Source organism: Leptodactylus fuscus, chromosome 7 (genome assembly GCF_031893055.1).
Source record: "Leptodactylus fuscus isolate aLepFus1 chromosome 7, aLepFus1.hap2, whole genome shotgun sequence".
In the NCBI taxonomy this organism is placed as follows: Eukaryota; Metazoa; Chordata; class Amphibia; order Anura; family Leptodactylidae; genus Leptodactylus; species Leptodactylus fuscus.
Window position 1 is genome coordinate 65,419,222 of NC_134271.1, and position 15,613 is coordinate 65,434,834.

General features: G+C 40.5%; 1 protein-coding gene across 1 annotated transcript in view; it reads left to right on the forward strand.

Moving 5' to 3' along the window:
* Positions 1-12,873, forward strand: part of PEPD (peptidase D) — a 186,286-nt gene extending 173,413 nt beyond the window's left edge. Inside the window, exons 14-15 of the mRNA XM_075282039.1 lie at positions 2,908-3,099; positions 12,540-12,873. Coding sequence (XP_075138140.1) covers positions 2,908-3,099; positions 12,540-12,689 — 342 coding nt within the window. The 3' untranslated portion in view covers positions 12,690-12,873. The remainder of the gene's footprint in view (positions 1-2,907; positions 3,100-12,539) is intronic.
* The last annotated feature ends 2,740 nt before the right edge of the window (positions 12,874-15,613 follow it).

Here is a 15,613-nt window from a genome sequence, read left to right on the forward strand (position 1 = left end):
TATATGCCAAGTATTTTCCCACTGCATACAATGATGTGTATATAGTCTAACAAGCAAAGTAATTGTATGGTATAATCCTGGAGTATACAGGTGACTTGGTTTAGTATATGGTGACTTTAAACCCATTTGACAATGATAAATCGAACAAGCAATGCCTCTTATCTCTGACAGGTTTTCTTTAGCTTTTAGTAACAGTATTTTCAGACTATTTTACTTCATATAAACTTTATCACATCTATCTATCTATCTATCTATAAATTAGAATTTCTCCTAAGGGGGGAAAAAAAAAACCTGATTTGCAATCTTCCAGCATTCATTGCTTATTCAATATTTGCACAGTGTTTTGATGACTTTTAAGTGTCCATAATCTGAAAAACTGTCCAGTGGGAGCATTATACCATTTATGAAGAGGATGGGGGTGTCACTGGGGAGCATTATATTATGTATAGGGGGCACTAGGGAGCATTGTATCTCTGTTTATGTGGGTCACAGAGGAGCATTATACCATGTAGGAGGTATTACACCGTGTGTGGGGAGGAGCAGTGGGGTGCATTATACTGTTTGACGACAATTTCTTTTGGTTAATAATATTATTTCAGTTTAGATGGCAGTGGCTCCTTGGTATTTTGTCTTAGTCAGAAGCAATGTTTTCTCGAGGCATACAGTTAGCAGCATCTCTTCCAGTATTAAATGTTTGGCAGGTTACATAATCATAGGTTCCCCCTGATGTTATCCCCTTCCACCCTGTCACTGCGGGTGTCTCTATTATTGTTAGGCCAGAAATGGCTCAGGCTCATGGCGCATCCAACAGCTGATTCTGTTTTGTGTTTGCTCTCTGATTACTTCTCTCTCCAATGGCCAAAGTATACTTTACTGCTTGTTAGGATTTGGAGCAAGTGAGCGCTGCAGATTCCAGGACTTCTCTGTGACAGGAGAACATATTGTGATAGTTCTGCTGGCTGATCTGGACTGACCATTTGGCTGCACCGTTTATTTAGAATAAAAGTACAATCTGGAGAACCAGTGAAAACAGGAAAAACATTCACATTAGCTTTTATGTACATTGTACTTCATGAATCATGTTTAGTGTCTCTTTTTATTCCAAAGTAAAAGGGCTCAGTATACAATCATGTGCAAGCCTGTGACTTTCAGACAGTTGTAGGACTACATGTCTGAAACTTTGGTAGCTACGCATCCCGATATACCTTGTTTAAATGGTGATGGTGAGTGTTGACGTACAAATGGACGTACAAAATCCTATTTGGCTGTTTTTTAACCCATAAGTGCCATCTATTACTAGCACGGCTTGTGAGATAAACCACTTTAGCCAGGGCCCAACGTGGCGTGTTACAGTCACTGTGTAGTGGATGGGATTCTAGTGAATCTCATCCCCACAGTGCGGTAAAATATACATAATGGACATGCTGCGATTTTCAAAACAGTTGCCGCTTTTGAAATCTCAGCATGTCAAACGTACGTACGGAAACACCGGAAATTTCCCTATAGGTATAATTGAATCAGAAAGTCCACAGAGGAAACCTCTGCAAACTTTCTGTGAAAAGTAATACAGGAAAAAACAAATTATCTGATATCTTCATTCTTAAGAGTGTTTTTCTATTGATAACATTTATCTCCTATCCTCAGGTTAGAGGCTAAATGTTTGATGGCTTGAACCCCCAATGAACACTAGAATTGGCCTTGAAAGTTCCCCTATGGATAGGAGATGTATCTACAGGGGAAAAACCCTGATGAATGGAGTCTCGCAGGTCAAAAATTCCTCCCAAACTAGTGATGGTACCGTCTTGGGGTTTCCAGACTAAACAATTGATAATCTATTTTTAGGATAGGTCAGCAATTAAAGATCGTCAGGGGACGTTATCAGGGCCCTCAACCAATCAGCTGCGTGTAGAGATTGTGGCCTATTCAGTACTTACCAAGCAGAGTGACTGTAACTCAGCCACCTTCAAGTGATTAAGCGGAGCTGTGGTTCCAAGCACATTCAGGTGATATATGTCTAGTGAATGTAACATCACATGGCTTGTGAAACCGGAACCATGCTCAGGGAGTGTCACTGCTGCTTCAAGCAGCTGATCCGCGGGTGTGTTGGGTGTCATATCCCTATGAATCTTCAATTGATGACTTGTCCTAAGGATAGGTTATCAATTACAAAGTCATGGGAAGACCCTTTAATAAGAGCAGGTAATCCACAAACCAATAAAGCAATGCAGCGCTTTACTGCAGAATTTTAGTGCAAATAACCTCAGTTGTTATCTTGCCTGAAATTGCTGCCCCTTTAGCAGTAATTAATATTTTCCAAGGCTATGGATTTGGCAGGCCAAACCTCCAACTCCTTCATAAATGGTTGACAGTCATGGTCAGACAAAAGCAGTAAAGCTCCTTTGAAGAGAACCTTTCATGTCCTCGTGCACACACGGTTTTATAAACCGCTAGAAAGCCAACAGTGCACTGAATTCAGCGTACTGTTGGCTTTCCTGTTATGTGCCCTGGGGCAAGAGATATTGGTACAGTTACCGATATCTCTTCACTGTCAGAAGGGCGCTCGACCCCCTCCCTTTCTCCTACATATCTCTGTACTATCAGAGGGGGCGTTCCTTACCACCCAGCCATGACACTGTGCATCCTCTGGGTTTTTGGTGGTGCTACTGATCTTCTAAGCCTGGAACGATGGCCATGCATGCACACCTCCTCTCTATACACATAAAAAAAACTTTTGGAACCCCATTCTCCCGATCACTGGGTCTCAGTGGTCAGGTCCCTAGAGATGAGAGACTGATCTCCTATTCTGAATAAGTGTTGTTAGTGGGAAAATCATTTGAATGTGCGAGATGTGGTCCCTTACCCTCTTACATTTTTTATTGTAACAATAATATTCTGTTTAATTTTTAGGGTGTTGACCGCATTGACTTGCCTGGTCTGAAAAGCCTCCGTACTGCCCGGACTCTGCAAGAGAGGATGGTCCTGACCATAGAGCCTGGAATCTACTTCATTGACCACGTCCTTGATCAGGCATTGGCTAATCCTGCTCAGTCCTGCTTCATCAACAGCCAGGTTCTCCAGCGCTTCAGGGGATTTGGCGGGGTAAGTGACCACAAGGAAATGAATGCCCTTTATTACTATTCCATATTTCTTACCATTAGCAATGCACTAGATGCTGTATTAATAGTGTAAGGAACAGAGGTTGCAATAATGACTGTACAGGTATCAGATCCTTGTACAGGCAAATTTACGCTCTGAAAAAGTCTCATGTGTATTCATACACAAGACTTTTCCTATTTCTTGAAGAGAGCCATGTATAGCATCAACAGCACGACTATACTACTGATGCTAAGCAGAGGTTGCACCAACAGGTCATAAGTCAGTTTGGGCAGGTGAGACTACTCTGGAGGGGTCGAGGAGGATGCATTCACCCCCTTCTTTTCTACATTGATGCTTGAGTGTGGTGATGTAAGTGTTACATTTACTAGTTGTGTAACTCCGTAGATATAGTGACCTGCACTGCCCCACATAACCTGCTTCGGAGCTGCTCCAGGTCATTCTGTTACTCACTGAAGCAGAACGCACTCTTTCAATGTATTCCAATGAGCGTTTTACTCTGATTTCCATAGGGATACATTGAAAGTCATGGATCAGCACAGGTCACAATATCTACAAAATTATACAACTACTAAATGTAAATTTTACACCTCACACCGATCACGCCAACATTGAATAGAGGGGACAATAAATAGTGAACTGCTACTCTAACAACTTAAACCAATCTTTACCACTCGCTGCTGTGAGGTAAATGGTCAGAGGTTGGTCTGGGTGCTTGGCTTGGGTTTATAAGATCCTGGGTGAGGTGAACGCCCAAAAGGCAGCCAGAGGCAAGTATATCCAAGTGATAAAGTACAGCATCAGATACAGTATATTGGGCTGTCTGTGCCACAGCTTAACGTATCTGTCTTGAGTCTGGACTTGGATGTACGTGCATGTTGTGCATTTGTTTTTAATGGCAGGCAGTGACCAACACTTCTCTTTTTAGCATGTTGAAAAAAGGAATCTTACCACTACTAAACCCATGGTAAGATAAGGTATCGGCACTGACACCGCCACAGATGGGTGTGAGGGTATAGCATTACGTACTCTTTGAGCTCCTTCATCCCCATGCTTATAGTGACGGTTTCCTCACACAAAAAGCAGCCTATTAACATTTTGTATTAGTTATTTATATTTCTTCAAATAGAACAGTACTGAAAAAAAGTTAAAAGGAGTATTTTTCTGTCCTGGACAAAATGCAATGCAAACTCTGGTAAGGAATCTTTGTATTCATCATCTTATCTCAAGCAGTCTGCCTTTAAATACCTGACATTAGGGGTAACAAGACAATAGCAGGTTGTCAGAAACTGATCAGCTGCAGTCTTATGGACAAACTGACATCTCCTTTCTGTATGTAGCTGGTCTGTGTCATTCACAGATGAAACATTTCAGTAACAATAGATTGATTGCTCCTATTCACATACTATGATCAATATGATCATATGTAACTCTTACTATTAGGTATATCAAATTTACTCTTTTAATGTAAGACACACTCTCTCACCTCCCTCAAGTGTATTCAGCTGTCACCGCTACATTATAGAACATATTACATTGATAAACAACATACTTTTGTTATGTATATCACTTTTGTAGATTTGGAAATGAAAATAATTTGAAGTCTTATGTAAATTAGGAAGTTGGTGCATTGAAGGCGGGGCTTCTGCTCCCTGGAGCACTACTCCTGCCACTCAGATCCCCGTCATTTCCTGCCTGCACTACCTTGTGTAGTGGGAGTTGATCCTTTCACTGCTATAATGTTACCCATCCTATTGGATTGGCAAGAGCACTTTTCCCAGAGCTGAAAGCCCGCCCCCAGTACACCAACCGCCTAATCTGCATAAGATATCAAAGTTGCTTTTCTCCAAATTTACAATCATGATATACATAACAAAAGTATTTTGTTTATTAATGTGGTCGAAGCAGTTTAATCTGGTGGGGGAAGTGGTAGACTCCCTTAAAAATGAGGTTCAAACATTGCCTTAGAAATCAGTTTCCAGGCTTTAAAACTGAGTAATTTACATCTTAGGCTCTTATCCCAGAATCTTGTAGATCTAAAAAAAAAAATAGAAAAAAAAAACCAAACGAACAACAGTACTACAGAGTACAATCGCTAAAAGCTAAAAGTCAGGTAATGTATAACAAAAAAAGGTTGCCGATATTATTTTGGGAGAATAAAGCTCGTTCCTCAGGCCTAGTTGCTTTGGACAAGTGTCCTGACAATTGCTTTGTAAAGAGTGTATTGTATCTGAGACCCGTGAATGATGGCTATAACTGAGCAGTGCCAACATGACTTTAGCCGTCAGCAGAGTTACACTGGAACAGTTTAGCAATGTCTTTCGTCATCTCAAAAAAATCCATTTTGGGGGAGTACATCAGCAAGAGGTGTAAAAAGTTCTGTTCATAACATTTTTGTTATATGTAGATTGTGAGCCCTATATAGGGATCACAATGTACTTTGTTTCCCTATCAGTATGTCTTTGTAGAATGGGAGGAAATCCACGCAAACACGGGGAGAACATACAAACTCCTTGCAGCAGGTGCTCCTGACAGGATTTGAACCCAGGACTCCAGCGCTGCAAGGCTGCAATACTAACCACTGAGCCACCATGTTGCCCCCTATTCACACCCTATTTGTAATACCCAGACAGTGCATTTGCTGGGAAATATTGCTGAGGGGGTTTCTTCATATGTTTTATTAGCTGTGAGCTATTTTGTTAATTCCCCCAATTTAATCTATAGCTTTAAGGCGTGTTCACACTTGGCAGCTGTCAGCCACGCCAATATGTGGATTTACCACAGATCAGTCTGGTTTTTAAATTGGCTGTTATGACATCTCAGATTTGAGAGTAAAACTGCACCACTTTGCTTTTATCAGAAGAATGGCAGAGATTTGAGCTATCCTGTGGCCTGGCCTTCTGCCTTCTACAATATGCGTCTCTCTTTACTTGTTCCCCATGAAGTGGGGCGTTTCTGATCTGTGCTGTCAGTCCATTTATCTTCACACTGATAACATCTTGCTGAAGTCCATTCATTTTATGGCTTGTGAGTCATTTTTTGTGAAACAAGGTCAGGGTCGATCATGGGCAGCTGTTATGTGATTCATCAGGACCATATTCTGCTGATAAGATAGAGAATTCCACTATCGGCATATTTGCTGGTGAGATCTGGCACAGCGGGCATCATAAACGCTTCCTTTTGGTACAAGCTGTAAGTTAATTAGTTTAAGAATATTCATCCTTTGGAAGTTAATATGTTGCAGGGAAGTTGGCACCTCCACCTAGAAGTAAATATGTTATCTCATAAAAATCCTGACCTCCGTTACACAGCGACTTTTATGGAGTGAAGATTCTTGGCTGTGACACTGAGGGATGTCTGTCCTTTACGATGCATTATTCAAGCGAAAATCAAGCATCGTTCTGCCCTGTAACCTAAAAACAGCCACGGTCAGGGAATGTTCACATGCAGTAGATTTGTGGCATGTCTTGGGGTTGTTTCTGTAGCAAGTGCTTGGATTCTTGCAAGTCCCATTCATATAAGAACAGAAACTTTCAGAACAGATATGCTGTATGTAAACGCACACATGTAAAAACACCTTGCATATCTGATGTGACCGCCCTGGACAAGGTGATAATATGACTGTCCGCGATCTGATCTCAACATCATCAGATCTGTCTGGGATTACATGAAGAGACAGAAGGATTTGAGTGAGACCACATCCACAGATGATGTGTAGTACAACCTCCCTGCCGAGCTCATCACAAACTGTGGGCAGGTGAACAAAGGAGAATAGATGCTGTTTTGAATGTAAAGGGACGGTCGCACCAAATATTGATTTGATTTAGATCTTTCTTTGGTCTATTCACTTAAAAGTTTATTTTTCTCAGTTAAAATTAACACTGCTATTTTTTTTTAAATTATTCTTAGGCTCCATTCAGATCATGTGTTTTTAAATCTGATCTTTAGAAGATCAGTTTAATGGATTAAAAACAATGGATGGCTATCAGTTTACGTAGAGATCAATGGTAAAGAAAAAAAAAACAGATCAGTGTTCATTTTCTTTGACAAACTCAAAAGTATGGTATTCTATGTTTGTCTGTCCAAAAAAAAAAAAATTTCACGTTGATTTCTAGGTAAGCAGATGGCCACCTCTTTGCATCCCTTTTTTACATCCATGTTTTGCATCTGTTAAATGGATATGCTAAGTTGTCGAATTAAGCCTTAATTTGCTGCAATTTTTCCACATCACTGCCTAAAACTACACACTGTACGTTAAATCTACCCTACCTCAAACCAAATCTACAGTAAGTTGAGAGCAGTTGTTCATTTCCATACCAAATAGTCTCCTTTTCAGATTATTGGCTGGTGAATAAGTAGCCTTGTAGAGCTTAATGATTTTGCCAGAAAATAAAATCTTGATTTTTTTTTTTTTCCAACCCTATGGACAATTCTTTTCATTTTGAATCTCTATTTTCTTTTTTTTGTTTAAAAAAAAATACCAAGATATAATTTAATAAATTATTTTTAAAAATAGAGAATAAATGACTTATTAATGGGGGTATAACTGCTAGGACCCCCACTAATCCTTATAACAGTGGGGTGTTGTGATCATAGCTGCAATGAACACAGACGCACGCCTGCTGTCATTCACTTTCATGGGAACACTGGAGAAATGCTGTACTATTTCCAGGACCTCCATTAAAATGAATAGGAGCAGGAGTGCACTTGTGGCTACATTCACAGTGGAGGTAAAACAACACCCCATTGCCATTATACCTGGGGGTCTCCTCCCCACCTCAGCTATTTATCCTGTAGGATAGAAAAGAAATGTTTTTAATACTATTAAAAACATTTATTTACTATTTATTTACTTTTATTTAAGCCCCCAAGGGGATGTAAACCTGCTTTCACAAGATCACTTGTACTATAGGCTGCAATACAACTGTATTGTAGCCTATGAATTATTGGATAACTACTGAGGCCAGCTAAAGGTAGGCCTCAATATTTGTATTACTCTGACAGGCTTAGGAGCCTTCACTAAGGCTCAATGTGCCATACTAACTAACAGTCTTGCAGTGCAGGAGCCGCATCGGCAACAAAAGATAAGAGAGAAGGGATGCCTCTGGAGTGGGGATCAGCGGCCCTACAAGCATTACTGCCGGATCACAGCTGTTTAGTATGGATGCCATATTCAAAGACCCATAAGAGTATGGCAGATGTCAGGAAAGGATTAACTTTGCAGACTTTCTGTGAAAAGCGCTGCAAAAAAAACCAGGATGCGTTTCCTCCGCAGTCTTTTCTGCCGCAGCTCGCTACTTAGGGCCTTATCAGAAAACACTTCAAGGCTATCGGTTTTCTGTTGCTACATGGTTATTTGGGGCACTAAATCCCCAGGTGCATGGTTTAGTGTCCCTGACAGATTCCCTTTAAGGCTAGAGCTACAGGGTGACTTTAGGCCCAACTACTGCCTTCATTACCCATACCCTTCACTTACAAAGAACTGGTCGTGTAAAATACCCATCAGTTTACCTGTCCTCCCTGAAATATACCTATGATACAAAATATAGAACATAAAAATAATGACTTATTATATGACATTTTGGTGATCCACTAAAAGCAAATGTAAATGGATATCCCCAGGGGGAAGGGCATCCATTTGTATAGGATTCAATGTTTCATACTTCTAGTACTATTCATAATTCATGATTGTCTATATACGAACAGTATCCATTCTTATGCTGAAAGATAGCCATTTCCCAATAAATATGGATAAAGAACGAGGCATGTAGGACCTCTTGCCTCTAATGTTATGGATTCCTATTGAGATGATAGTTTGCATGTACTCAGAATGGCTTCTGCTGTGTGTAGGCGTCAATCATTCAGTCAATTGTTGGCTTTATTACAAAATGCAACATCCTACAGGCAAACAAGAGGCTCCCACCCTGCAGTAACTTACTTTAATGGGTAACAAGTATAATCTGCTGCCAGAAAATCCTTTTCTGAAGAACTATTTGGCTACCAATTAACATAGTTATACTAATTAATACTAAATAATATGGCCTGGAGGGGGAGTCATATATTGCAGGGCAGGATGTGGCAGGTCTATACACAGGAATATGCCTGCAGATTAATGTACATTGTTCTTGTTTAATGTCTTTGAACAAAGTTTAATACTAATAAAAAGTGAATACCTACTGCCTAGAAATATTTGAGTGTTCTCTTATTGTTCAGAACAGCAGAGAAGGTAAAGTAGTTCCCTTTAAGATAACAACACCCTGTATATAGTAGTCCTTGCGTTCAGTTCATCATGGCTTTGACTCTAGTAGACGGACCTGTGATGATGTAGCCTCTTCTTTCCCATTGGGTCTGTTATCGTATGTTGTACCCTCATCAATTATAGTCTCCACTCCTATGTACAAAGAAAACTGGTGGCAATTCCCTGTTAATGTGTAAATGAGTTTTTCAGGAATTTACCATTGATAAGCCTAGATCAGTAGCACATTGGAAGGGGCGTTGGGATTTGGACCCCCCACCAACATCTGGGCCCGCTATGCATCATGGCCAGGCATAGCTCAGTATATAATGTAACATGGTGTCATACTGTGTGTAGTGACTGCAACCAATACTACAATTCTCTCCAGTTCACTTAAAGAGGACTAAGCTGCAGTAACTAAGAAAATATTTAACATTTTCCCTCTGGAAGTAATACTGATTCCATACCATATAAGTTTGCAAAAATGAGTTTCACAGTAGCAAAATCACTCCTAAACCACTTATACCGTATGTGGTTGCAGGGTCTGTTAGTGTCATTGAGAACATACCTGTTTCATGTCAGAGCACAGTATTACTGCTGAGAAAATCAACTAATAATCTGCAAGCAGATGAGCTGCTTTGTGCACCCTGTAGCCTTTATGGTTTGCTGTGCTGCAGCCGTACACTTTATAAGTCACTGCAGAGCAGCACTGGACCTGCTGTATCCATCAGAGAAAGCACTACACCCACTCTCCACTACCTAAACTACAGCTGAGACATCCAAGTTCTACTACAATAGATTTTAATTCTAAAATACTTGTGAAGCACAAGCCTGAAATTTCCCACATAACCATTTACAATTAGATCTTCACCAGTCTGGCAGTATTAACCCCGCTCAATGGCAGTTGTTTATTACCAGTGATCTTACTAGAAAGACACCAGACAAGAAACTTTCTGTAACATGAGAAAAGACACCCAAAAAGGTCTAGCAAAGAGATCCCTCAGATACTGCTCTCAAAAATCAATCACTGAGACATAAATTATTCAAGAAAAGACAATCTAATACATCTTTCCACCCCTATAAATATCCAATTGATATGGAAGTGGAAACTGGGCCTTCAGAAGACTCAGAGCACCTATCACATTAGATGACTCTGATTTGCCCACCAGAGGCCACCTCGATGAAGCCCTTGTTGAAATTGCAAAATACCCTTTACCATAAAGGACTGGAACAATATCAACATGGTGACCCGAACAAAGGAGAACCCATCCAATAAAACAGCGGTAAGACTATAATGGGTCTTTCTGGTGCATGTTGGGTTTCGACCAGTTTTATACTGTCTATGCAGGACTTTTCTCTCTACCAATTTTAGGGGGAAACTGAGGCAAAGTCTCCAACGCAGATGTGAAGCTAGCCTCAGTGTAGGGGATAGGAAAAGACACAAAAATAATTTCTTGGCATTCAGGCCATTCTGTCCCCCGACCTTCACAAGAACCCCCATTTAGATGAATCTGCATCTTACCCGTGTTAGGTCTCTTCCTGGGCCGTTGTTGTGGATGAGGTTGGGGGTCAAATTTCTGGGTCGGATAAGATCAGGATAGGACCCTTTTTCCTTTTCAGAGTTTATGCAGCAAGAGGTCAATGATGCAAAACACCGCTCCAAATCCTCAGGCATTCATGCAGAGGAGCAATTACAATGTTCTGGAATGGCCATCCCAGTCCCCAGACCTGAATATCATTGAACATCTGTGGGATGATTTGAAGCGGGCTGTCCATGCTCGGCGACCATCTAACTTAACTGAACTTGAATTGTTTGTCCAAAATACCTTTATCCAATACTAAAAGGACTGATTCATAGTTTCTGAATTCAGCCCCACTGAAAATTTCCCTATTACCAATTCCTCCCCAACAGAAAAATACACACGCTCACCAGAATTCACTAACACCATACATCACGGCTGACCGGGCATGTGAATATGCTGCTCGTTATAGTGCTCTAAATGCTCTAATCAACTATAGACTATCTTTGTGTTTGTCTGCCTCTGATGAGCTGCGGTAGGCAGCAGAAACACGTCAGGCAGTTTTGCTTTGTGAATGTTGGTGCTAATATAGGTGAAAGGTTAGTCAATGTTGCCAATGCCCCGTATATACGCTGACCCTAGACTAGTGTCAGTGATAGTATATACCTACCTGGTGTTAGTGAATTCTGGTGAGCGTGTGTATTTTTATGTTGGGGAGGAATTGGTAATAGGGAAATTTTCAGTGGGGCTGAATTCAGAAACTATGAATCAGTCCTTTTAGTATTGGATTCCCAATTTTTGCCTATGATCCCCTAGCGCTCTAGTAGTCCACAGGAGGATAATTACTAAATCTATCACAGACCTATCTAAAAGGGTGCCTTGAGGTGAGAAGTTGGGGTTGGCAATAATATGGTCAACATCTAGAATAGTCAACCTATTACAATTCAATACTTACATTTTAACACCTACGGAGGGGCTATCAGGCTTCCTTTACTCTTGTAGACACCACACACTAAGTCAATGAGTCAATATTCAGAGCAATTCGTTTATTGTATTCATACTTTTAAACAGACGAATAAAAGTTAAATTTTAGTGTATCTTCATTCATTATTCTTCTGGCTGTGACTTATAGATACATGTACCTTTTGAATCTTCTTTCTTTTTGAACAAGTCCTATTCCTGTCTGATTTTGCAGCCCTGTCTCTACAGCTCCTATTCATTGAATGAAAGGGGTCACGGAAGTACAGCCAGTGCACAGACAGCACACTGATGACATCCATGTGTCGCCCACATGCTGTTCATTCACGGCGGCCAGTTAGCATACTGTTCTGTGCAATCGGCTTTATTTTGATGGTCTGTTGTCACAAATCATCAAAATATAGGTCATGTTCTATTTTGGCCACTTTTACGGAGCTCTCCATACACTGAAATGTATGGGAGATACATGAAGATGGATGGCTCTCGCGTACAAGGCGGCTTTGAAATAATGTATACAGCCATTTTGCACCTCTTTGGTGCATATCTAGCCTTAGTCTCAAGTTCATACAGTTAAGACTCAGCAGACTGTTTCAATGGTATTCTACTAGACATCCAAAAATATCTAGCAGCCAGTATTGGCTGAAGGAATATTTGATCAGGTATGTAAACATGTGCTTTTTCATTTTATTTAGGTGCGCATAGAAGATGATATCGCTATCACAGCTAATGGCATGGAATTGCTGACTTGTGTTCCTCGCACCGTGGAGGAGATTGAAGCTTTCATGGCAGATGCAAACCAAGGCAAAGCTTTCAGTAAGGTGGTTCTCAGCCAGCAGCTGTGAGGGCTTTTCAGGAAAACTCTCGTGACCGGTATATTCCATGTGCCTTTTACTTGATCAGCTTTTGTAATCTAATAGCTAAATCGATTTTTATTAACTAAATTGGCGAAAAATATTCAATGCTGTTTCTAATAATTCTGCTTTTGTCAGTGGAACAAAAAAAGTCAATAAAATGAAACACAACGACCCGCAGTGTTCGCTAAGTGGATGCAGTTTCTTGGCAGAACAGTTTGGGAATCTTGGCAATTCATCCATGTTATTTCTTTTCAAATATATTAACATATCGGTTACCAAATAAATGCATTCAAACAATACAAGAATATAGAGGGGGTTCAATTTGTTTATAGATTCAAGCTTATGTCTATTACCCTGGAGAAGGAGGAATACAAAAATGTACACTGACAGATCTGACTTCCCCGCTGTACGTTCCAGAGCTGATGTGGAGCCATAAGGTTTTTTGGACAGTAAACAGGACACACAAGTTAACCTCAATCTCTGCAGCATTCACTGCTGCAATGTAGTAAATATTAGTGGTTAAGGGAGCCAATCATATCACATATAAAGCACAACTCCACCCAGAATTAGTGTTAACACTGCACGGCATGCACCATGAGTAGTTACAACATGGATGGTAAAGGCATTTTCTTGTGAACATAACCAAATTTAAATTTGTAGACAGAAGTTCAACTTTTTTGCAAATATAAGCAATTAAGAATTTTACGGAGATTTTCTTGAACCATCTTAGTGATGACAATCTTTTGTTTCTATAGATTGCCAATGGATACAACCATGAATGCAGGATCTTTATATGGTCTGGAACCTTCCCTGTTGTGGCTGAATTATCTTCTCATGCATTGATTGTTCCTGATAACCTGTCCACAATAAGGAAATCATCGCTGGATTTCTGAAAAGTCCCAGACCATAGAAAGTTGCAGCAATCACAGTTGTATCTTTTAGCAACTGATCAAGACAGATTATCACCACTAAGGGAGCCTGCACACGGAGTTACATTCCGCTCATTCTGAACGTAAAACTCATTAAGAATGAGCGCGTAAAAAACCAGATCCCATTGATTTCTATGGGTGCCGGCATTCGTGTGCTACCCATTGAAATCAATGGTAGGGTTTTTTCCGTATTGCTTTCAATGTGATACGCGCGTAATAGGGAAAAAAGCCTCCCATTGATTTGAGGGCCACATGGTGGCTCAATGGTTAGCACTGCAGCCTTGCAGTGCTGGAGTCCTGGTGTTCAAATCCTGCCAAGGGCAAAAAACCATCTGCAAGGAGTTTGTATGTTCTCCCCATGTTTGCATTGATTTCCATCCCATATTCCAAAGACAAACTGATAGGGAAAAATGTACATTGTGAGCTCTTATGTGGGGCTCACAATCTACATTTAAAAAAAAAAAAAAAAGCCTCCCATTGATTTCAATGGGTAGCGCTCGTATGCCGGCACCCATAGAAATCAATGGGATCTGAATTTCACGCGCTCATTCTGAACGAGCGGAGCGTAACTCCGTGCGCAGACTCCCTAAGTTAGTCAGAGAAAATCTTAAAAATTCATCAAAATTTATACCCACTTATATTTATAAAAATGTCTAAATTTTAATGGTCTGCAAATTTTAATATGGTTATGTTTGTGGAAATCTCCTTTAAAGGGGTCATCTAGGTCATCTTGTTTTGTGGCTTGGGGGGTGAACACTTTTTTTTAATATACTTAATTCACTTCTCTAATTTTCCTTGTAATATTAAATAGGCTGGAAAGTTCCCACTAGCAATGCTCTAGCTAAGTATTGTCAGGAAGAATCAGTTCCTTACTCAATACAGTATGTACAGATGTTAGACTAGACTAGACAATCTTCTTTAAAGGAGCTCTCCATCTAAGTGTTAAATCTGATTTACTCCGGGACCCCACGTGGCGCAAATGCCAATGGAAATACCATGGAGAAAAAAACACCCCTTTTTACAGTCACAGAAAAGTGGATTCTAGTGAATCCTATCCCCACTTTGCGGAAAAATACGCACAATGGTCACACTGCGATTTCCATTACGGAAATACCAGCAGTTTCCCTATAGGTATATTGAAAGCAGAAAGTATCCAGAGGAAACCTCTGAAGACTTTCTGTGAAAAGCGCTGTGGGAAAAACAGTGATGTGCTGCCACCATGGTTTTTCCCACTGCTTTTTTGCTGCAGGACACTACGTGGGGTCTTAGCCTTATATGGCAATTGAAGAAAAAAATGCAGAACTTCAAAAAAGTCAAATCAGTACCTTTTGTTTCTAAAGCGGCATTCACACTGCCGCTACTGTCCGCCCCGGGGTGTCCATGGTAAACCTTGGGGAAACCGGACAGCAAACAGCTTGTGAGCGGTCGGCTTTAAAACCCATTAATTTGAATGGGTTTTCAAAGGTGACCGCCCGTGGGCGTTTTCAGCCTCTCCAACTGGTGTCCGTTTTTTTTTCCCGTCGACACAAAATCCTGCATGGAGGACTTTGTGTCTGTAGGCATTCCCTACTAGTAACACATGGTGGATTTTTTTTTATCTATCAATTTCTAGTAGAAGTAATAGAGAAAAGCACAACATATAAGATACTCCACAATTGCCATTTGGAATTTACTAAAACAACCATGTCAGGAGAACTTACAGGTCCTTTAAAAAGATAGAAAGAGCAATCTAAAATTTTAGGAGTTCGATTCTTTTTTTTTTCAGGGCATTGGCATCTGGGGCCCGGTTAAGCCTCTTCTATTGAGTTTCAGTTTGAAGTTAAACTTGCACTTAACGGAGTGTTTGCCTGGGTTGATCTATGACAAGTTAAAGGGAATGTTTATTCAGTAGACAAGCAGCACACTCCTCCTGTGTAATGGTGGTGCAATTACCCAAGAGGACTGTCCGGACTCCCTGCAGACACAATATCGCACACGAAGGAA